General features: G+C 32.5%; 1 protein-coding gene across 1 annotated transcript; it reads right to left on the reverse strand.

Annotated features, from left to right (window-relative positions):
• Window positions 1-525: 525 nt before the first annotated feature.
• LOC134253492 (uncharacterized) lies at window positions 526-7,901 on the reverse strand. Its single transcript, XM_062736020.1, has 12 exons — window positions 7,578-7,901; window positions 6,300-6,362; window positions 5,691-5,934; window positions 5,168-5,352; window positions 4,592-4,791; window positions 3,422-3,620; window positions 2,936-3,100; window positions 2,586-2,792; window positions 1,757-1,888; window positions 1,464-1,499; window positions 1,113-1,241; window positions 526-871 (listed from the first exon to the last, which is right to left on the reverse strand). Exons 1-12 carry the CDS (start codon window positions 7,615-7,617, stop codon window positions 759-761), a joined length of 1,713 nt encoding a protein of 570 aa, XP_062592004.1. The 5' UTR covers window positions 7,618-7,901; the 3' UTR covers window positions 526-758.
• Window positions 7,902-18,183: the final 10,282 nt, after the last annotated feature.

An 18,183-nucleotide genomic window follows, 5' to 3' on the forward strand; every position in this document is an offset into this window, starting at 1 on the left:
TAACAGTTCTCAAAATACAATGTACATGTATATGACAGTTGGACAGACAGAAACAATACACTCAAAGACAATCAAGACCTTTTTACAGTATTTAATTTCTGCTTTAGATTAACAGACATGTTTTTTAAACAAATAACCAAAATGGAACAGAATAAAAGAGCTGCGACCTTCGTCATTTTAATTTTTTTTTTTAGAAAATATGAAAACCTCAAATTACATGTATGTCAACCTTAATTATATTTTTATTGTAATTTTTATCATAATTATACATGTAAGGATCGTTTACTTATTGAAGCCTATAAATAACAAAAATAACAGGCCTACATTGTTAGCATGTTAAGTTTCACTGTTTGGAACCACACTCATATTCTTTTTATTGTTCTTTTGCGCGGACCAAACTAAACGAAAAAATCTTCAAAATTAAAAGAAAAGCCATCAAATTTTGAATTGAAAAAAAATTGTAATAAGAATCATTTATTGAACTAGAAAGAATTTCATAATGAAACTTTTCATTTTCCTCTTAGTTTAACTTATCATTATACAAATAATGGACATTTTGTACACGTATTTTATTCACTTGAAAGCCAATCTTCACATTTTGTTTCCCTCTCAATAATATAGACTTGGATGAACTTTCATATCAGAAACACTCAGAGCAAGTCTATTTCAGGAACTCCAATTGCACCGACTATCTTGGAATGTACCTTTCTGGTCCCGGCTCACCATCGAATGAGATCAAACTGTTAGTTTTTTACTGGTCACGTGACAAAGAAATATAAAATAAGAAGTCCAACGGTAATTGTCATTGTGTTAGCAACGTAACTTGAAGAAGTTGAGGAACTTTCATCATTGATTTGTTTAGAATGGTAAGCTGTAAAAATTAAATAAACTAAATTTAAGAATCAAAATTCAAATTCAAATATTCACTGCAAGAAAAATTGAAAATGCTCTCAAGTTTTTTTTTTTTTTTTTTTTTTTGAGACTTTAAATATTTGAGGTAAAAGTTACCACTCAAATCATATATATTACAAAAATCTAAGTTATCAATGCAGGAAAAAATAAAGAATGATGTATACACTCTTTTATGAAATAAGGTAGTATTGTAATCTTACCACACCACTTTTCATCTGAGTCGTCATAACAGTCACTGATTCTGTCACAAACACGTGACATTGGCAAGCAATCATATTTGTTCCCGCCACATTTAAAATTTCCCGCGCATGGATCATTTGTGGATGAATCTAAGAGAAATTAAATCTGGCATTTTATTTGAGTATAGATTGCTCAGAATTTATAAGATATGAGTGAATCAAGTGAAAAGACAGAAGAAAATGATTTAATACTCTTATAATTGCATAACTTTTATAGGAAGGCTACACCAAGTATATTTAAAATGTAAAACGGAGGTGAATTAAACCAACATCACTATAATATCACCAATCAAATATATAATGACTTGTTACCTGAAAGTTTCCACCTTATTCCTAGTTTCCATATTTCTGAAGCATAGAAAATATTCAGATTAAATTTTAAGCAAGACATAAAAAAAGAACATAAGAATATACTAGACTGTTGCATTATTTTATTTTAAAAGAATGAAAAGGCTAAAATCATCGTCGCAAACCACGATCAAAATGTACGATCCTCTCCCACTCTGTATAGGAGAGAGCTATATGCGGACTCCGAACCGTGGCTTGAGACGATGGGCTAAAATAACATTCTCAGCAAATAAATTTAAAAGATGAATATATTTTACCTTCGTATTGACACATTTTGTCAGGACTTTCGTCTGAATTATCTCCACAGTGATCAACAGAATCGCATCTCAGGGACTTATCGATACACCACAGATTTTTACACAAATAGTCACCACGTCTAGGACACCCGGCTACAATTTGATTAAAAAACATACAATATGAAAAAAAATGTGAACTCACTCGAGAAGTCAATATGTGGCAGTGCTTTGCACTAGGGATGTGAGATTTTATCGGTATACCGGTATATCGCGATTTTTTGTTGTGTGATACGTATTGTGATACGGAGATCTAAATACCGGTCTTTAGGTACATATTACAAAATCCAGAAATTATTCATTTATTTGTTCAATCTTTCAAATTACAATTACAGAAAGTGTAAAAAATGTTGTAAAAAGTGAAAAGAACGGCATCTTACCGTCCAAACATTACTGATTTTATATACATAAAAATTTCAAGAAAGTAAAATGTTGTTTTTCTAGCAGATAATTTAGAAAAATAAAGACTTTTCATATAAAATCATTGTAAATACTGCTTTTGAAAATATCATGATATTATCGTGATATTGTGGGGAAAAATCGTGATTTATTGCGATACGAAATTTTTGGCGATACCCATCCTACTTTGCACATATCACTCGCTTTCTTTGTGTTTCTTCGCTTGAAAAAGGTTACATTTTTCACAAGAATCTGACTGCTGTAAAAACACATTTAATCTTCATAGTAAGGAACAATAAAACTAGAATTATTAAGCCTTAAAAAATTAAAAAAAATCTGTGATTCATCTCTATATCAATTTTATTTGTTATTGAAATAAATTTAAACAACATACCCTCTGTTATATTATCCACAGCTGTATAAATGAAGTTCAGTTGGTCTTCGGCTGACAATGCCCCCCGCAGTCTTATGTACACACTGGAACCTGGACTGAACCAATGACCAATGGTCATATTCGTGGCGGAATATCTGCCCAGTAATTCACCCCTAGATGTTGTGCCACTTATAATCTCTAAACTATTGCCAGGATACTCTGCCCATCCTTAATATAACAAAACAAATCGAAATTAACTCAGATATGCTTATTTACATGTAGAAACCGGCGAAACACATTAAAGTAAATACACAATTAGTTTGATAATGAAATACATGTGAACTGAATGAATTGAAATTCAGAAAAATTACCTTGACCAAATACGATTTCCGTTAATCTTAAAAGGATGCCATCTGGATTTTTCTTGGCTGGTTTTCTGATGATCCAGATGCAGTCAAACATGCCGGGTAAACGTGGGGTCAGGTAATCCAGATTAATAACACCTCCTGATTTATATTCCATAATTTTGCTACAATCTGTCAGAAAGTTTTCAGTTCATTAGTTTGTGTATTTCTCAAAATAATGTTCAAAAATGAAAATTTGCTATCCATAACATGAACTTTTTTCGGACCAGAAAGGTAACCATTCCCTGATTCATTAATATGAACTTTACATTTAAATTAAGGATTTTACAGAAATAATAGGGAGAAGGATTGAGGTAGTAGAAATAAGCTTTAGAATTTAAAAATTTAAAATATGACAAGACGTTTGTCTTATTGAAAATTTAAAATATTCCACATTTTCGGGGGTAGAGAACCTTAACTGCATTCACATTTCGTCTTTTTACTTTCACGCACTTGTACTTGGCATCGTGTTCCATTGACTACTGGAAACAAACTGATAGCTAGCCTTCCACCCCACTGGGTGGCAGCACCGATGACTGGAACTTCCGGTGTTAAAAACGAGGATAATTGTGCTCGATTTGGAAACCAGCACCGGTCGCTCATGCCGGGTATAAACCTTTGATGGTGAAGTTGTGCGTGGACCATCATAAACCTAAACAAAAAGGAAAATCAGCAGTTTTTAGACATTATTTCAGGTGTAAAATTACTAAAATATTCGCATCTAACCTCAAGGGACAAGGTGCGATATAACAAAAAGATGTCTTCTTTTTAAGCTTTTGGCTGCCATCTAATGTTATCCTTAGATACGATTATTACGGGGATTATGAATGAAATTCTCCGTAATTATGGAAGTTTATTGCAATTTCGTGACATACATTGCTTAGATACCCAGGAAAATTTATTGTTGGTGGATATAAACTTAATGTCTAAAGGCGAAGTTATGTTTAATTGAATATTCTAGTAAGTAAAATGTGACACAAATACATAAAACTGTGGAAGATATATATAATTCAAATCAGAATATAAAAGCCATAAAATATATGCGTTGTTTTAATATAAAGGAACATTTATATTTTAACTATGTACAGTGCCACTTTTCTATAGGAATTGCAGACAATTCTGCATAAATATCATAAAAAATCAAATCTCCTACAGATAAATGAAATGGCTTGGAGGATTTGAAATTATTTCCACTTTTGATGAATTTTACACTCAATTATGCAATCTCTCAAAGAAAAAAAAAATCACATGAATTTCAAAGACACTTCTTAATATCGTCAAAAGCAGAATATTATCAGCTTTGGATGTGACAGTGAAGATTAGAGTACACGGTCCTAATAATCCATTCCTACCAATTAACCATAGTCAGCACAACTCTTGTTGAAGCTAACCTCCTGCTGGCACGTGCATTAACCCAGATTACCTGTCATTTAGTGTATTACCAAAGTACCTTTATAACTGACGTCTGCAAACTGCGGTACAAGGAGCGGGTTGGCTTTGATGGTGTTTCCACCTTGCGGCAGAATCTGGTCAATTGCATGCTACCTCCTACCTTTTTCTTTGAATGCTACATCCGGCATTCAAGTGTAATTTTTAGAACACAGCTTTATATGGCGAACATACCTGTAATGTACTGACGGACGCCAAATCCCAATCATCAAATATCATCCGGATTCTGCCATACGGGTCCAGGTTGGTTATTATATATGTAAACGTTTCGCCGTTGAGGGCATATCGGTCTGGAAAGTTTGGGGATGATATTTCTCCCTTGTCACCACCAAACATCGTGGAGGAAACCGTTCCCCTGATTTGTTCGACTTTTTCTGTATAATGTATCAAATTTCATAAATTAGGGATAGTCTGGTTAAATTTTCCACGGAAAAGGTACAACCAATTTGAAATTCATTTTAAAAAATCAGATTCATTATATACCATAACCTCTTTTAAACTTACTACACTATCTCAAAAACAATGTGCATAATTTTTATAATATTTTGTGCGTAACAGTCCCATAAATCATCAAAGAACTAAATAAACTTATTGTTTATTGCAAATACGATAAATTGGAAACAGGAATTTCAAAACGTGTCCCCTTCTGAGCAAAATAGTTTCTAGTTAAGCCGATATATTAATTGATACACTACAGTACTGCATTTAAAATAAAATACTAGTAACTGCAAAAATATTTTGTCTACGTACCAGTTACCTCGTATTTGACCCGGAAGCGTTTGCCGGTTATTCCGGTTCCGTTGGAGATACAGTGACGTATTTTGACGTTGGAGGATATAGAAATGTACTCAGCCTCGTTTTCGTCGCTATGGTAATTCTGGAGATTTTTTGTGTGATAAGGCTGATCAACTTCATGGATCTGAAGATGGTCACAACTAAAAAAAAAAAACGACTAAGAGATACAAGTGTGTGGAACGAACATTGGTAATACATGTATTCATTAAAAGATGTCATTTCGAAGTCAATTAATTTGCCAATTTGCGACTTTCAGATTCGACGTGAGCTACATGTAATTTAATCTTCGATAGGAAACTCTGGAAATTTCATTATATTTGTTCGATATATTGATAATTGTTATACCAAATCAATTTTCCTATTGGATGCTAATTTTGGACTTGCATGGACATGTACTAATATACAAATCAAAATAGGCATCACTGTTATTATATAATTATAGACGTTAGAGATTTCTGCAGAACAAACTGATTTTTACCCAGGAATACACAAGTTTCTATGTTTGGATTTCTGGACAGCTGGACAAGGTGGGAAGTTTACATCAATTAGCGTGACCTTTACTCTGCAGGTGCTACAGCCTCTGATCTCGACGTTACAAGAATGCCCGAGGTAAAAGTCCGAGGTGTAGTTATCAGGATATTCGTATGACGTCACATATCCGTAATCTCCTTTCTCCACAGAAAATTTGACTGTTTCGTGATTTTGAAAACATGACGTTGTTCCTGAAAATTCAAAAAGCATACTATTAAAGAACTATGGATATCTTTTAATAAGAATAAAAATTACTTGTATTACTGTTTTACATTAAGTTCTGGACCCTCGTGCCTAATATTGATAACAGATACAAGTTTAAAGTATGAATTTATTTGATGAAGCAAAATCAACAATATCAATTACGATAAATTATATTCTGATGATTTTATTATAGGAGTTCTGACTTCAGGGTGTGTGGTCTACTTAGTACATGTAAATCTGTGTGTTCAAGCATCTGAAGAAGCAAGTTACTTTGAATTAATAAACAAATAAAGATAACAACGTTTTAGCTTGATTGAAGTAAAACAAAATGATGAATTAGAGTTTCACGAACCTCTGTCCTTTCCGACCTGAAGACAGGCCCCTGACATTATTAAAGTGGAAGTTAATAGCCAATCTGGAACATATAAAGTAGATAAAAAAGATTATGAGTGAATTTCTTCTCATTTTTTAAAGCGATACATGGCAACTGACACGACGCCTCCCTGCAAATTGATTTTTCTACCACGGAGTTTAAAGTCATAAAGAAACCTCATTTAAATTTTAATTTAAAAGTTTTACAATTAGGAAGATTCTTTGAAGCTATCACATTTTTTTATTTGACATTTACCACAATTTCATTATTTGTTTATGACAAAAATTTAATTGAAAAACGTCTGTCTTTTTATATATTTGTATACTGAAGAGCGCGTGTGTATTGGGTTTGTGCTTTGATGATTTTTACTGTTTACCCGGTACCATTTTTCCTTCCTTAATACTAGTATAGTGATGAAAGTAATTTACTTCCTAAATATGATTACCACAACAAAGCTTTATTTAAGAGTTGCAAAGTATATACACTAACAACCTGCGCTCGGGAACTGATAGACCTTTCAAAGATATCGAACTAAAACAATATTTATCTTTTTAGAAACATTCCAGAAGAAATGCTAATAACAACATGTCATATTTCAAACATGCGATACGAAACGAAAAGTACACTTAAATTATTTAACTAAAATAAAACGACTGCGAAAACATCACTAAAGCTTGAAGTATTCTTCACTCTGTGTTAGATTATAGTATTTTTAAATTTGTAGACGTTTATTTACACTCAGCCAATTTCTCTCTCCTATAAAAACAAAGATGTTGAAATGTTGATAAGGGGAAAAAATAGCAATCACACTGGGGCAGAAATGCGTTGAAATGAAATATATTGTTCACATATCAAAAGAATTCCAATAGAGCAACATCTTAGAATCCGTGGCCCTTTTTTGAAAATTTCTTTGCATTATTTAAATATTTTACTTTATTATTTAACATTATTTTATACTTGTTTATTCATACAAAAATAGAGCTAATAGTTCAGCAAACCCACTAACCGACATTATTGAATATTTTATATTTTAGCGAATTATAACATATTAAAAGGTTGTAACAGTGTAAAAGTGTATTATTAAAAACAGAAAGAAAATATTTGAACTTTTATTTTGTTTAACGTTAAAAGTTAAAATAATTTATATGATCACACCTAAATAAATATTTTACCACACAAATAATTTAAAACAAAGTACATATTGTTATGTAATCAATAAAGGCTATTAAATAAAATTTATTGAAACAATATACTTACCTATTAAAAATAAGCTTCCTTTTCTACTTAGAAATTCCATCCTATTCTATTGAATGATCAAACTGGGCAACTAAAGCACTGTAACACTTTTGTAGAATGAGGTCTAGTCGCAACAGCTAATTAAGATGCTTTGAATGCATGTCACCAACTTGTCAACTGTGAAAAATAAACACACACATTTCTCAGTTACAGACCGAGTTTTAAGAATTGGTTGCGTACTTTCAAAAAGCTCTCGAACTCAAGTATGAAAAGCAACTTGACGTGAAATATCGTAAATATCCGCGACGGGGAAAAAAGTACTGATCATTCACGCGAGCTGCCCCACGTGATCGGTCAGTTAAACACCCACCACTAATCGCCACTGACATTTTGTAAGATTACAACTTCAAACTTGGAAAAGGTAACCGACAGTGATTGTACCTTTTTTAATGATTTATGAAAACAACAGCTGTTTCTAAGGGAGTTTTTTCTTGCCTACAAAACTGCATGAGACCAAAGACCCGTAGAAACATTCCTTGCATGACATGAGAAATTAAGAAAATAAAATTATCAATCCTCTCTTTTGCTTATTAAGCCAAAGACGCTAAAATAGATCAATTTTACGCCAGCTTCAAACAAGCGTTGAATGACACTCGGTCGACAGACATGGCTATATATCAGTATAGTTAATTTTTGTTGCTTTGTAGATGTATACACCAATGTTAGACAGTTTAGAATTATTGCCAGATTTCAGCGATTTCCCCTCCTCCCTTCAACACCTTAATAACTTCTCCAGAAGGAATAATTCGCTCATTACATGCTTCATCAAAGATATATTACATCGGAAAATCATGTGTTAATTATAATTATTTTATTGTAATGTAGGAAATGTATGGACTTGCAAAATTTGTGAATGAATTTTTTTTTATTAATGTGGCATAACTTGTTAATTATTTCAATGCCAATTTGTCATGAGAAATCACTGCGTTTTCTATATACATACTTAATATATACCGGTATGTACATTGTTCAAAGCAAGCAAGATAAATCTATATATTTGCCATTCCTTGGGTACAGTTTGTTTAATTAATGGCATTGATAATGAAATTTATAAAACAAAATCGATTTCAACTGAAATGAAAGCATTTCAAAATAATGGAATTTACATTCGACATCTAATTACGTACATCTGTAATGATGTAAGACCGTATATGCCGGGACTGTCCTCTCAATTATATGCTCAGGGGGCGAAATAGAGGATTTAAAAAATAGAAAGATAATGATCTGCGAAGTGACCGTCAAATAGGACAAATGTCGGGACGGGGGGACACTACGAGGTGCTCTAATCCCTTTACGCATTGTTATCCCCTTGGCACTTTGTCGCCTTATAAGATGAGCTGGCACAAATTAACCGCAATGCTCTTTACATCTGCTAGAAAAGGTGTATTCCGCCAAAAGTATCGAACAAAAGGTCAACCATTTGAAATAGGAGGGAAAAAAAGAAGGAGGCAAAAAAGTGAAAAGCTCAGTTAATTTCGCACCGCAAGTCTTCTGCTATCTTAAGCATTGTCGAAACAATTTATCACCTAATCCAGTTCCACAACTGAAAGGAATGAGTTTACTCTAAGTGTATATAAAACACTACTCTCTGGGAACGATAACGCTTCCGTTTGTATATACAAACAGCTCTTAAGAGGACAGCGAAGTTTATAGAAACAGAGTCCATCTGATAAGACGTAATCTAAGATAAAAAAGGATATTTCTCAAGGTGCAGCAATTGTATCTATCATATTAAATCATCATGCCCTCAAATAAAAAAAAAAAAGGGTTGGGGAGATATCGAAAAATGTTTTTTTTTTTCGTTTTGGTTTACTAGTATTTAAAACTACGAACTGTTTCAATGGGTTAATCAATGTATGAAGAGCCCTTTTCCAAATTTCTTTTTTTTTTCTAAAAAAAAAATTCAATCAAAGATAATGTTCATAAACACAGTTTGTCATCGACAAAATTTCTGCAAGGTGACTAATACTTGCAGATATTTATTAAGTTATGTTATGCCAAATGAATTAATCTTTTTCCATATTATTTTCTAACATTTTGTTTGGTTTATCGGGAATAATAAAGTGCCTCTTACAGATGAAACAACAGCGACACGTTAAAGTTAATGACTCAAAAGATGAGGCTTATTGTATCATTAACTTTATGGACCCGACTCCCTAACAACGAAAATGCGCTAACAGAATAGAAAATCTTTACGACGCCAATCGCAATATTTGTCAATTTCAAAATAGTCTTTACATCTAAATTTTTTATCAGATAAAAATATTTCAACGTATACATGCATACATTTTTTTTTATTCTGCTAAAAATAAATTACATGTACATGTTCATGTAAGACCTCTTATTTCTGTTTTTTGCTTTTGTGCATTAAAAGTAATTCAAATGAAATCATGGATGGTTTAGATTTCGAAAATAACAAACGTAAGTCCATTTTGTACATTAATTGATCCAAGTCCTTTATATTTGCTCTATTAAATTCATAATCTTACCTTAGAGATGCATGTCCAAGTTAATCAATATAATGAGCCACAGGAGAACTACTTATCTCTCTCACAAAACCTTGATTGACGGAATATTGAACACATGTATATTTATATACCAGAGGCAAAAACCAGCAAGACACGTATATTGGTACACTATAACTCTAACGTCAAATCGAGGTGGCACCTGAAACATCAAACTCTCAATCACTACGCACAAACTGTTAGATCCCGAGTATGAAAACACCCGGATAATCGCGTCTCAAAGGATAATTGACAAATTTTAAGATTATAACATCGTGCTATCTTGTTAATTTTAGCCGAAGACAATTAAATTTGGATGTTTGATTGTTTGCCGGATGTCAGAATGCCCGTCTTAACGACTTGGATGCGCCGTTTCCTTATTTCAGAGTCTACTTGACTATTATTATCATTATCGTTTTTTATATTAACTTCTCGATCCCATTTTTTAAAAGCCTGATTAAGTTGGCTGTAGTTGATTATAAAGTTTTTAAAAACTTGATATATACTTTATAACGTGAGGTACTTGAATAAATCACAGAAACCAATTATTCAAAAGAAAGGAGTTTTCACTTTGTCAGCACAGAGGAATAAATTTTGTAGTGTTTGCCAGGAAAACTTTAATATGACAGCATAAATTTTTCATTCTGCTTTGATTTAAGATGATAATAGAGTAGGATAGATATAACATTCTTGGTTTTGATTCTCTTTATCTCGGATAATGATGTCTGTAAAAAGTGTAGACAAGAGACGAGCAGAACTTTCCAGGAGTGTTCGAATAATTTTATGACTTTCTTTTATTTTCTAAAGTTCGGGATGTTGTTCTTTAAATCATTAAAACAGATTTTTAAAAATTAGATTCAGATATTACATGTATCTGTACATAAATCATGTTATTAATTGATTACAATGGATACATTACAGGTAAACATTAATTTCCATCCAAATGAATGACATATGACAACCTTATCAGCTCCCGTTTTCATAACTGCAGGGCTTAGACATGTTTTCACGCTATTAGTGTGACCATTCGTCGGATTTGACACTTCGATGACGTTTAGCAGCGGTTCTTGTAGAGCCTTAAAAAAAATGAATGAAATTGATTTATTTTTAAGTATATACTTGTTTACATTTCAACGTTTCACCGAAGATGACCTTCAACCAACAACTCAATTATATGCATATTTAATTTGAAAGACAACACGTTTCGCTATGACAAAATATATGACATAAGTTTGGGCTTAACATTGAGTATCATTAACATGGAGTCATCTATTTAGCATAATTAAATCATTAAGTACGTCGGGGATTTTTGATATCAGATACAAAGGCAAATGTAAAGAAAACAGTCATCGGCAATTCATTGAAGGGTTATGCTACTTTTCGTACCAACTACATGTATGTTGGTATTTGGTATTCTTAATCTACAAAATTCCCGTTTGGACAACTCAGGTATTCTGTTAAATGCAGAACTGCTGCTCTCCGAAAAAAAAATAAATTGACAGACTGGAGAGCTACTGAACCACCCACTGAAAAAAGTGTATATTTGTTGCGCACAAAAAAGTGCGCTGTTTCTCGATTTATTTCTCCATGTTTTTAAACTGTCATCTAAAAATATTACTAACCGTGTGTTCCTAACATATTCTTTTACTTTTTTCACAACAAAACTTTCCTTATGACAGTTGTAATTCAAGTTCTCCTGGGCCTGAAATTGAGACTATCGAGAAAAAACAATTCGCGATCGACTATTTTGAGTGGCAAAATAATTTGGTCCAATACTCTTTTTGCATATGTCAACTACAAGAGTAGTTGATAGAGGTCTAAGAAGATGTTTGAAATCATGATTTGTGCAGTTGAGGTAAGATTTTGGGGCAATGAATCCGAATGAGAGCGCAACTTTTTTGCGCGCAATAAATATACAGTTTTTTTCATTAGGTGGCACTGTAACTATCTGATCGTCCATCCCAGTTCTTTCAGACCAGCAAGCTACAGATCTGCAGCTTGTATTCTGTGTATTGTGTTGCACACCTGGACTCTTTTTCTATTTCGACAGCTGTAAAGACCTAGGTCTTGCGCCACAAATCAAGTGTTTTGAGTTGAGATCTCTTAATCCTTTTTAAGCTGAAAAAAAATACTGAAGAATTAAAATAATTTTAAAATTATTTCTTTTTTTATGAGAAAAACTCATTCCTCTTGTTTTTCTTCCATACGTTCCTTTTTTAATTTTTTTTTCAGGTGCAATATACTGCTTAAATTTTAACCCTAGAAATGAAACTTACGCCTACTTGTAGTAATCCAGTAAAATTATTTAAGCAAGCAAATGTGCGAAAACAGTGCCTATAACCATCTTTCAGTACATTCTTCAGTTTTGCTAATACCAGGCAAGTTGACGGCAATCAACAATAAACAAAGACGCGTGCTTGGAGAAATATTTATTTAGATGTGTATGAAGATGATGATTGAAAATAAACTTGAAATAAAGAACAGCGTGTAACCGGCGGGAAGAGACTCATAAGCACTAAGAAAGAAATCCGAACGGAAGTAAAAGAAAATTCCGGTTCCATGTCTGTCAGGAAAGACGCTAACCAGATTCCAGACTGTCCCAATTTACCTAAACACATGCATTTATTTGCTTAAATTTTCAAGTAGAGACACAGGGTCGGTTTTCTAATTAACGTCCAACTTCTTTTCAATTTTAGGGAAAATGACAAAACTGATGTTCAGTCTATTTGCCGTAATTGACCCTGTCAGAACTGAGACAACCTGCTGTAGGTAACACGGCTCTCCGCATCAATGTTTCGCTGTTTTTTTTTATTTCGTATCATGTGTTAAATCTATCAGTAAAACGTTCATAAGACGTTCATATTTTCTGCCTGACATGCGAAGAGCAGTTTTGAAACCCCTTGGATCATTATCATGTTCTTCAGCATCGATAAGCAAGCTTATAATCGACTGCCGACTGATTTGCATGCATAGTAAACATCTGATTGTCTGACTGAAAGATAAAAGTTCCACCTATTTACCCGATGCTATCGCCTTGTCACACAAGTATGAAAAAGGAGCTAGATTTGGAAATTAATGTGAAATAAATGGGATGCGTATTTTTAAAAAGCTCACTACTTTTCAAGAATTTGGACTGAATGGTATCTTATTTTTACAAACAGCGTGAACCCTATAACAACATTTTAACAGAGGCTGATAAAAGCTATTTCGGGTTGATCTCCCTTATAATTAGAACACGCATCATTTTAGGTTCTTAATAATTACAAACTATCTCAGTTTTAACTGTGTTTGATTTTTACATCAAATAAGGGGGACACACTCGCGCGTTACCATACCTTGTCCTTTGGGTTTTTTTTTAAATTACAAAATTAGTGTTCATATAATTGATTTTAGAAATACTTACTTTCTCTGAGTTATAGTTTTTTTTCGATTGTCAAGAAAGAACTTTTTAGATATCTAAAAATGAAACTTTATACAGAAGTTTTTTGAAGCAAAAATTCAAATAAAGCTTTCTCTACGTGAAGATTTTAGAGTTTATAAAAGGCCTTCACATTGTAAACATCACAGAAGTCTTCTTGTGTGAAAATTTTCTTTTGATCAAGCTTCAGTTTATGTAAAATTTAGAAAAGCATGAATTCTAGCCCCATTTCTTTTCTAGATAACAAAGGTTAATATATACGGTAAACAATTAAAATGAACTTCTACTCCTTCCCTTTCCAGTTTCTTTTTAAACAGTTTAATGGCATTTATAAACAAAGAGCGACTTAGCAAGATTGCAAGGTTTTTCGTAAAAAAAAAATAAAACGAACTTTGTTCTTCTTTTTTTCCCTATAAGATGATTATATCATTGACTGGAACTCGCGTAAACTCGCTTGTTTTGTGGAGGTACCGGGATGGCTCAATTCCTGCTATTCTCTCTTATTATATAATTTCTTATAAATTTGTGGACCCAGAGCGGCGGCCATGGTTGGGGAGTGGAGGTGTTACCCAACCTGTATAAAATGCAACCAAGACAGTCAAGATTAAGCTTTCCACTCTTTATTAAACTAAACGATCTATTTGTAATATTTATAATTACAATAAATAATTTTACAAAATATACTAAACCTTATTAGAAATATGACTACTTAAAATATAAAAAGTTTAACTTGTAAATATAATAAGCCATGTGAAAATTGAGATAATTTTGATTAAAACGTGCGCAAGTCTACAAAATAATTTCACCTGTATAAAATGCTACCAAGACAGTCAAGATTCAGCTTTCCACTGAAGTCCTGTCTATCCCGGCCAGTCATTTTATACTAGGTGTACCTTTGTCGATTTATATCTCCATATTTGTAACTCCTTCAAAATTTACAATAATTACTTAAAATTTTTATTTGAATTTTAATTACTATTACTTCTGACCTTGAGTACTTTTAAAATTTCTAATGCACTTTTAAAATAATTTCCAATCTTTTGCATAATCCTTAAATATTATGTGTTGTAGCTAATTTATTTAAATATCTGACCTCTGGTCACTTCAATACCATTGGTTCCTTATTCACCCTTACCAAATCCATATTTTCATAAACAAGCAAGTAGCAGCTGCATTCCCATGATCTATTTCGTGGGACCGACCGATTTAAAAGTTTAATTCCTATTGATCAGCCTCTTTAATTACTTTTATCTGTCATGCTCGCGTTCGTTATCTTTTGACAGACTAAAACTGCAAACTCATAAAATTTGTTTCATTCTTATATTTACTGCAATTTTTATTATGATAAATCCCCCTACTGTCGAAAATCTTGTCCCCAAGATTTGTTTAAAGAGATTATGATACGAAATAATCTGTCTTGCTGCGAATTTCACATAAAACTGAATTTTCAAAGTGATATTAATTGATATCATCGCACTGACTTAATCTTTATTTGAAATTTATTTAAAATCAACGTATTTTCAGATGGCTTTAACAAATGAAATACATAGACGCATATTACTAAATATTATGTTATCTAAATGCACACATAAAGGTACAGAATTACAAAATACACTTTCTAAATAAAAATTAAACAAAAGATACGAAAAACACTATGTACAATTGTCTTGGTTTTTTCTTTCTCTCTGGGCAGTGGTGGCACCTTTTTTTCAGAAATTCACAGTAGTGATAACAAACGTAAAAAAAATCTTGATACACAAAAAAAAATGTTTTGACAATTCATGGAATATAAACACTCGCTGTATGGATTGAGACACTTTTCACAAAAATATCATTTTCGTTGAATGAACCCCTTTTTCACAATTGACAAAAATATGTTTTTCACAGTACCGAAAGGTATACACTTTTCCATTTACATGCATAATAATCCTACATCTGACGCATACTCTGCTCTTTTGTCTGCTTTGAAAAAAAATCTTTAAAAGTTAAGTCTTTATGAAAGGAGGAATGATTCTCGTAATTATTTCGGAAGAATGGAAATAACTTTATCCCTTCCATTACGACCATTTTCCTTCAATTTTTTCTCCCCAAACCTCATGCTTGGTTGACTTTTATAAAGTCCCGACTTAACCTTTAACCTAAATGAATGGTATAAGGGTTTCCCTTTACTATCATTCAAGGCCCTTAAAATTACCATTTTAGGTTTTAATTAGATCCTCTCGCAAGAGTTTGTGACTTTACTTTCAACCTAAATGAATGGAAACATGGTTTTCCTTTACTATCGTTCAAGGCCCTTCCCATTTAGGATTTATTTTTGTAACGTGCTTTACCTACACAAATGGTCAACGGGGTTTCATTTACTTTTAAGACCCTTCCCATTGATAGGTTTTTTTTCTCTTGATTTCGTCTCATATATTTAACTTTAAGAACACTTCATCTCTTATTATGCAAGTCGCTTTATATTTGCTTATAAGCGTCAACAATCTTATTATCAGGTAATTCATAAAACATTGCCCATGTAAAAAAATTATCAACAATGTGACAATATTCTAAATACCGTCGTCGTAAAAAAATTTTCTTGCATCACAAAGGTAGGCATTTTGAAAAAAAAAATGCTATCCTACCTGTACTTAATTTTTTTTTCAAAGTCTTACTCGTAGGACTGAAAATTAAATTGTCCAACAATTGGATAATTCGTCTTCACATCGGCACTTGGATTCGGAAGGAGGGGTTCCGGCACAGAATTATAGTCGTTATTTTAAAATACGTATATGAAATTGTTTCTTTTTTCGGCCACCAAAGGACGGGATGGTAGTAGTCGTATCGAATGTCCTATTTGCTCAAGTTTTTAGAGTTTTTAGTTCTTTTCGTCTGTTTCAATGGACTCGCGGTCGGCACAAATTTGTTAAAACGTCTTAGTCCTAGTTGGTCCTGCCCAGGGAGCGTCAGGCCTCGTCGATCGTCTGACGGCTCTGGTCTGTGTCTCGCCTGTTTACAAGTCCTCTGTTCGAAAATCCAGCGGGGGATTGTGCACTAATCCTCGTCTGGGGGGGTGACTTAGAGAACTGTTAAAGGCTATTTCCATCCTTCTGAATCTGACCCCATTTCTCCACCATTTATTATAAAAAAAATAAAAGCTATTCTGTTCTTGTTTCTTTTTTTCCATAATCAGATTATTTCATTGACTCGAACTTAATTGCGTAAACTCGCTTGGCTTGTGGAGGTACCGGGATGGCTCAATTGCGCTCTCTCTTTTATTCTATAATTCCTTTTAAATTTGTTGACCAGAGCGGCTGCCATGGTTGGGGAGTGGAGATGTTACCCAACCTGTATAAAATGCAACCAAGACAGTCAAGATTCAGCTTTCCACTCTTTATTAAAGTAAACAATCTATTTCTCATATTTATAATTACAATAAATAATTTTACAAAATATACTAAACCTTATTAGAAATATGACTACTTAAAATATAAAAAGTTTAACTTGTAAATATAATAAGCCATGTGAAAATTGAAATAATTTTGATTAAAACGTGCGCAAGTCTACAAAATAATTTCACCTGTATAAAATGCTACCAAGACAGTCAAGATTCAGCTTTCCACTGAAGTCCTGTCTATCCCGGCCAGTCATTTTATACTAGGTGTACCTTTGTCGATTTATATCTCCATATTTGTAACTCCTTCAAAATTTACAATAATTACTTTAAATTTTTATTTGAATTTTAATTACTATTATTCTGACCTTGAGTACTTTTAAAATTTCTAATGCACTTTTAAAATAATTTCCAATCGTTTGCATAATCCTTAAATATTATGTGTTGTAGCTAATTTATTTAAATATCTGACCTCTGGTCACTTCAATACCATTGGTTCCTTATTCACCCTTACCAAATCCATATTTTCATAAACAAGCAAGTAGCAGCTGCATTCCCATGATCTATTTCGTGGGACCGTCCGATTTAAAAGTTTAATTCCTATTGATCAGCCTCTTTAATTACTTTTATCTGTCATGCTCGCGTTCGTTATCTTTTGACAGACTAAAACTGCAAACTCATAAAATTTGTTTCATTCTTATATTTACTGCAATTTTTATTATGATAGGTTTCTGGAAGGTTTTTTTTCCAAAGTCTAAGATTTGCTTTATACAGTCAGGGTCTCAGCTTTCAGTTTTTATCGTATGCAGCAGCTTTCAGTTTTTATCGTATGCAGAAATAAATTCGAACTTTCCTGGACTATTTTAGTCATCATGACCTTCACATCCAATAGTGTTATGAAATAATTTAGGCTTACTAATCCATCCCTTTGTTTATTCATAAATTGCTTTTAACCTTTTTAGATAAAAAAATATGATAATTTAAACTCCATTCAGATTCAAAATACATCTATAGGCAAAATTTGACAGAAATAGAAATTAATTCAATTTTCAATATAGTAAGAATTTTACTCAGAAAGAAGTCTTTTTAGCCGGTGAGGGTTATCCCTCATTCTTCGATGAAATTAAATGATAGAACATTTTTCAAGTCTAGTATGAATATGAGACAAAACTCAGAATTCGGGCAGTTTTATGATAAACTTCACTTCTTTTCAAATTTCTAATTGTAAATTATGGAGATGGAGTGTATTGTTAATTCAAGTTTAAACTTTTG

The sequence above is a fragment of the Saccostrea cucullata genome, unplaced genomic scaffold, assembly GCF_032062105.1.
Source record: "Saccostrea cucullata isolate Sc308-1 unplaced genomic scaffold, CSIRO_AGI_Scuc_v1 ctg1385, whole genome shotgun sequence".
Classification (NCBI taxonomy): domain Eukaryota; kingdom Metazoa; phylum Mollusca; class Bivalvia; order Ostreida; family Ostreidae; genus Saccostrea; species Saccostrea cuccullata.

What these genes read in the sequence shown, in the direction of transcription:
- LOC134253492 (XM_062736020.1), bottom strand. Translation starts at nt 7,617, where the DNA reads ATGGAATTTCTAAGTAGAAAAGGAAGCTTATTTTTAATAG. An exon ending in AGAAACTTGTGTATTCCTGG is followed by an intron (nt 5,353 to 5,690) that starts GTAAAAATCAGT and finishes TTTTTTTTTTAG; the next exon opens with TTGTGACCATCTTCAGATCC. An exon ending in GAACACGATGCCAAGTACAA is followed by an intron (nt 3,101 to 3,421) that starts GTGCGTGAAAGT and finishes ACTTTCTGACAG; the next exon opens with ATTGTAGCAAAATTATGGAA.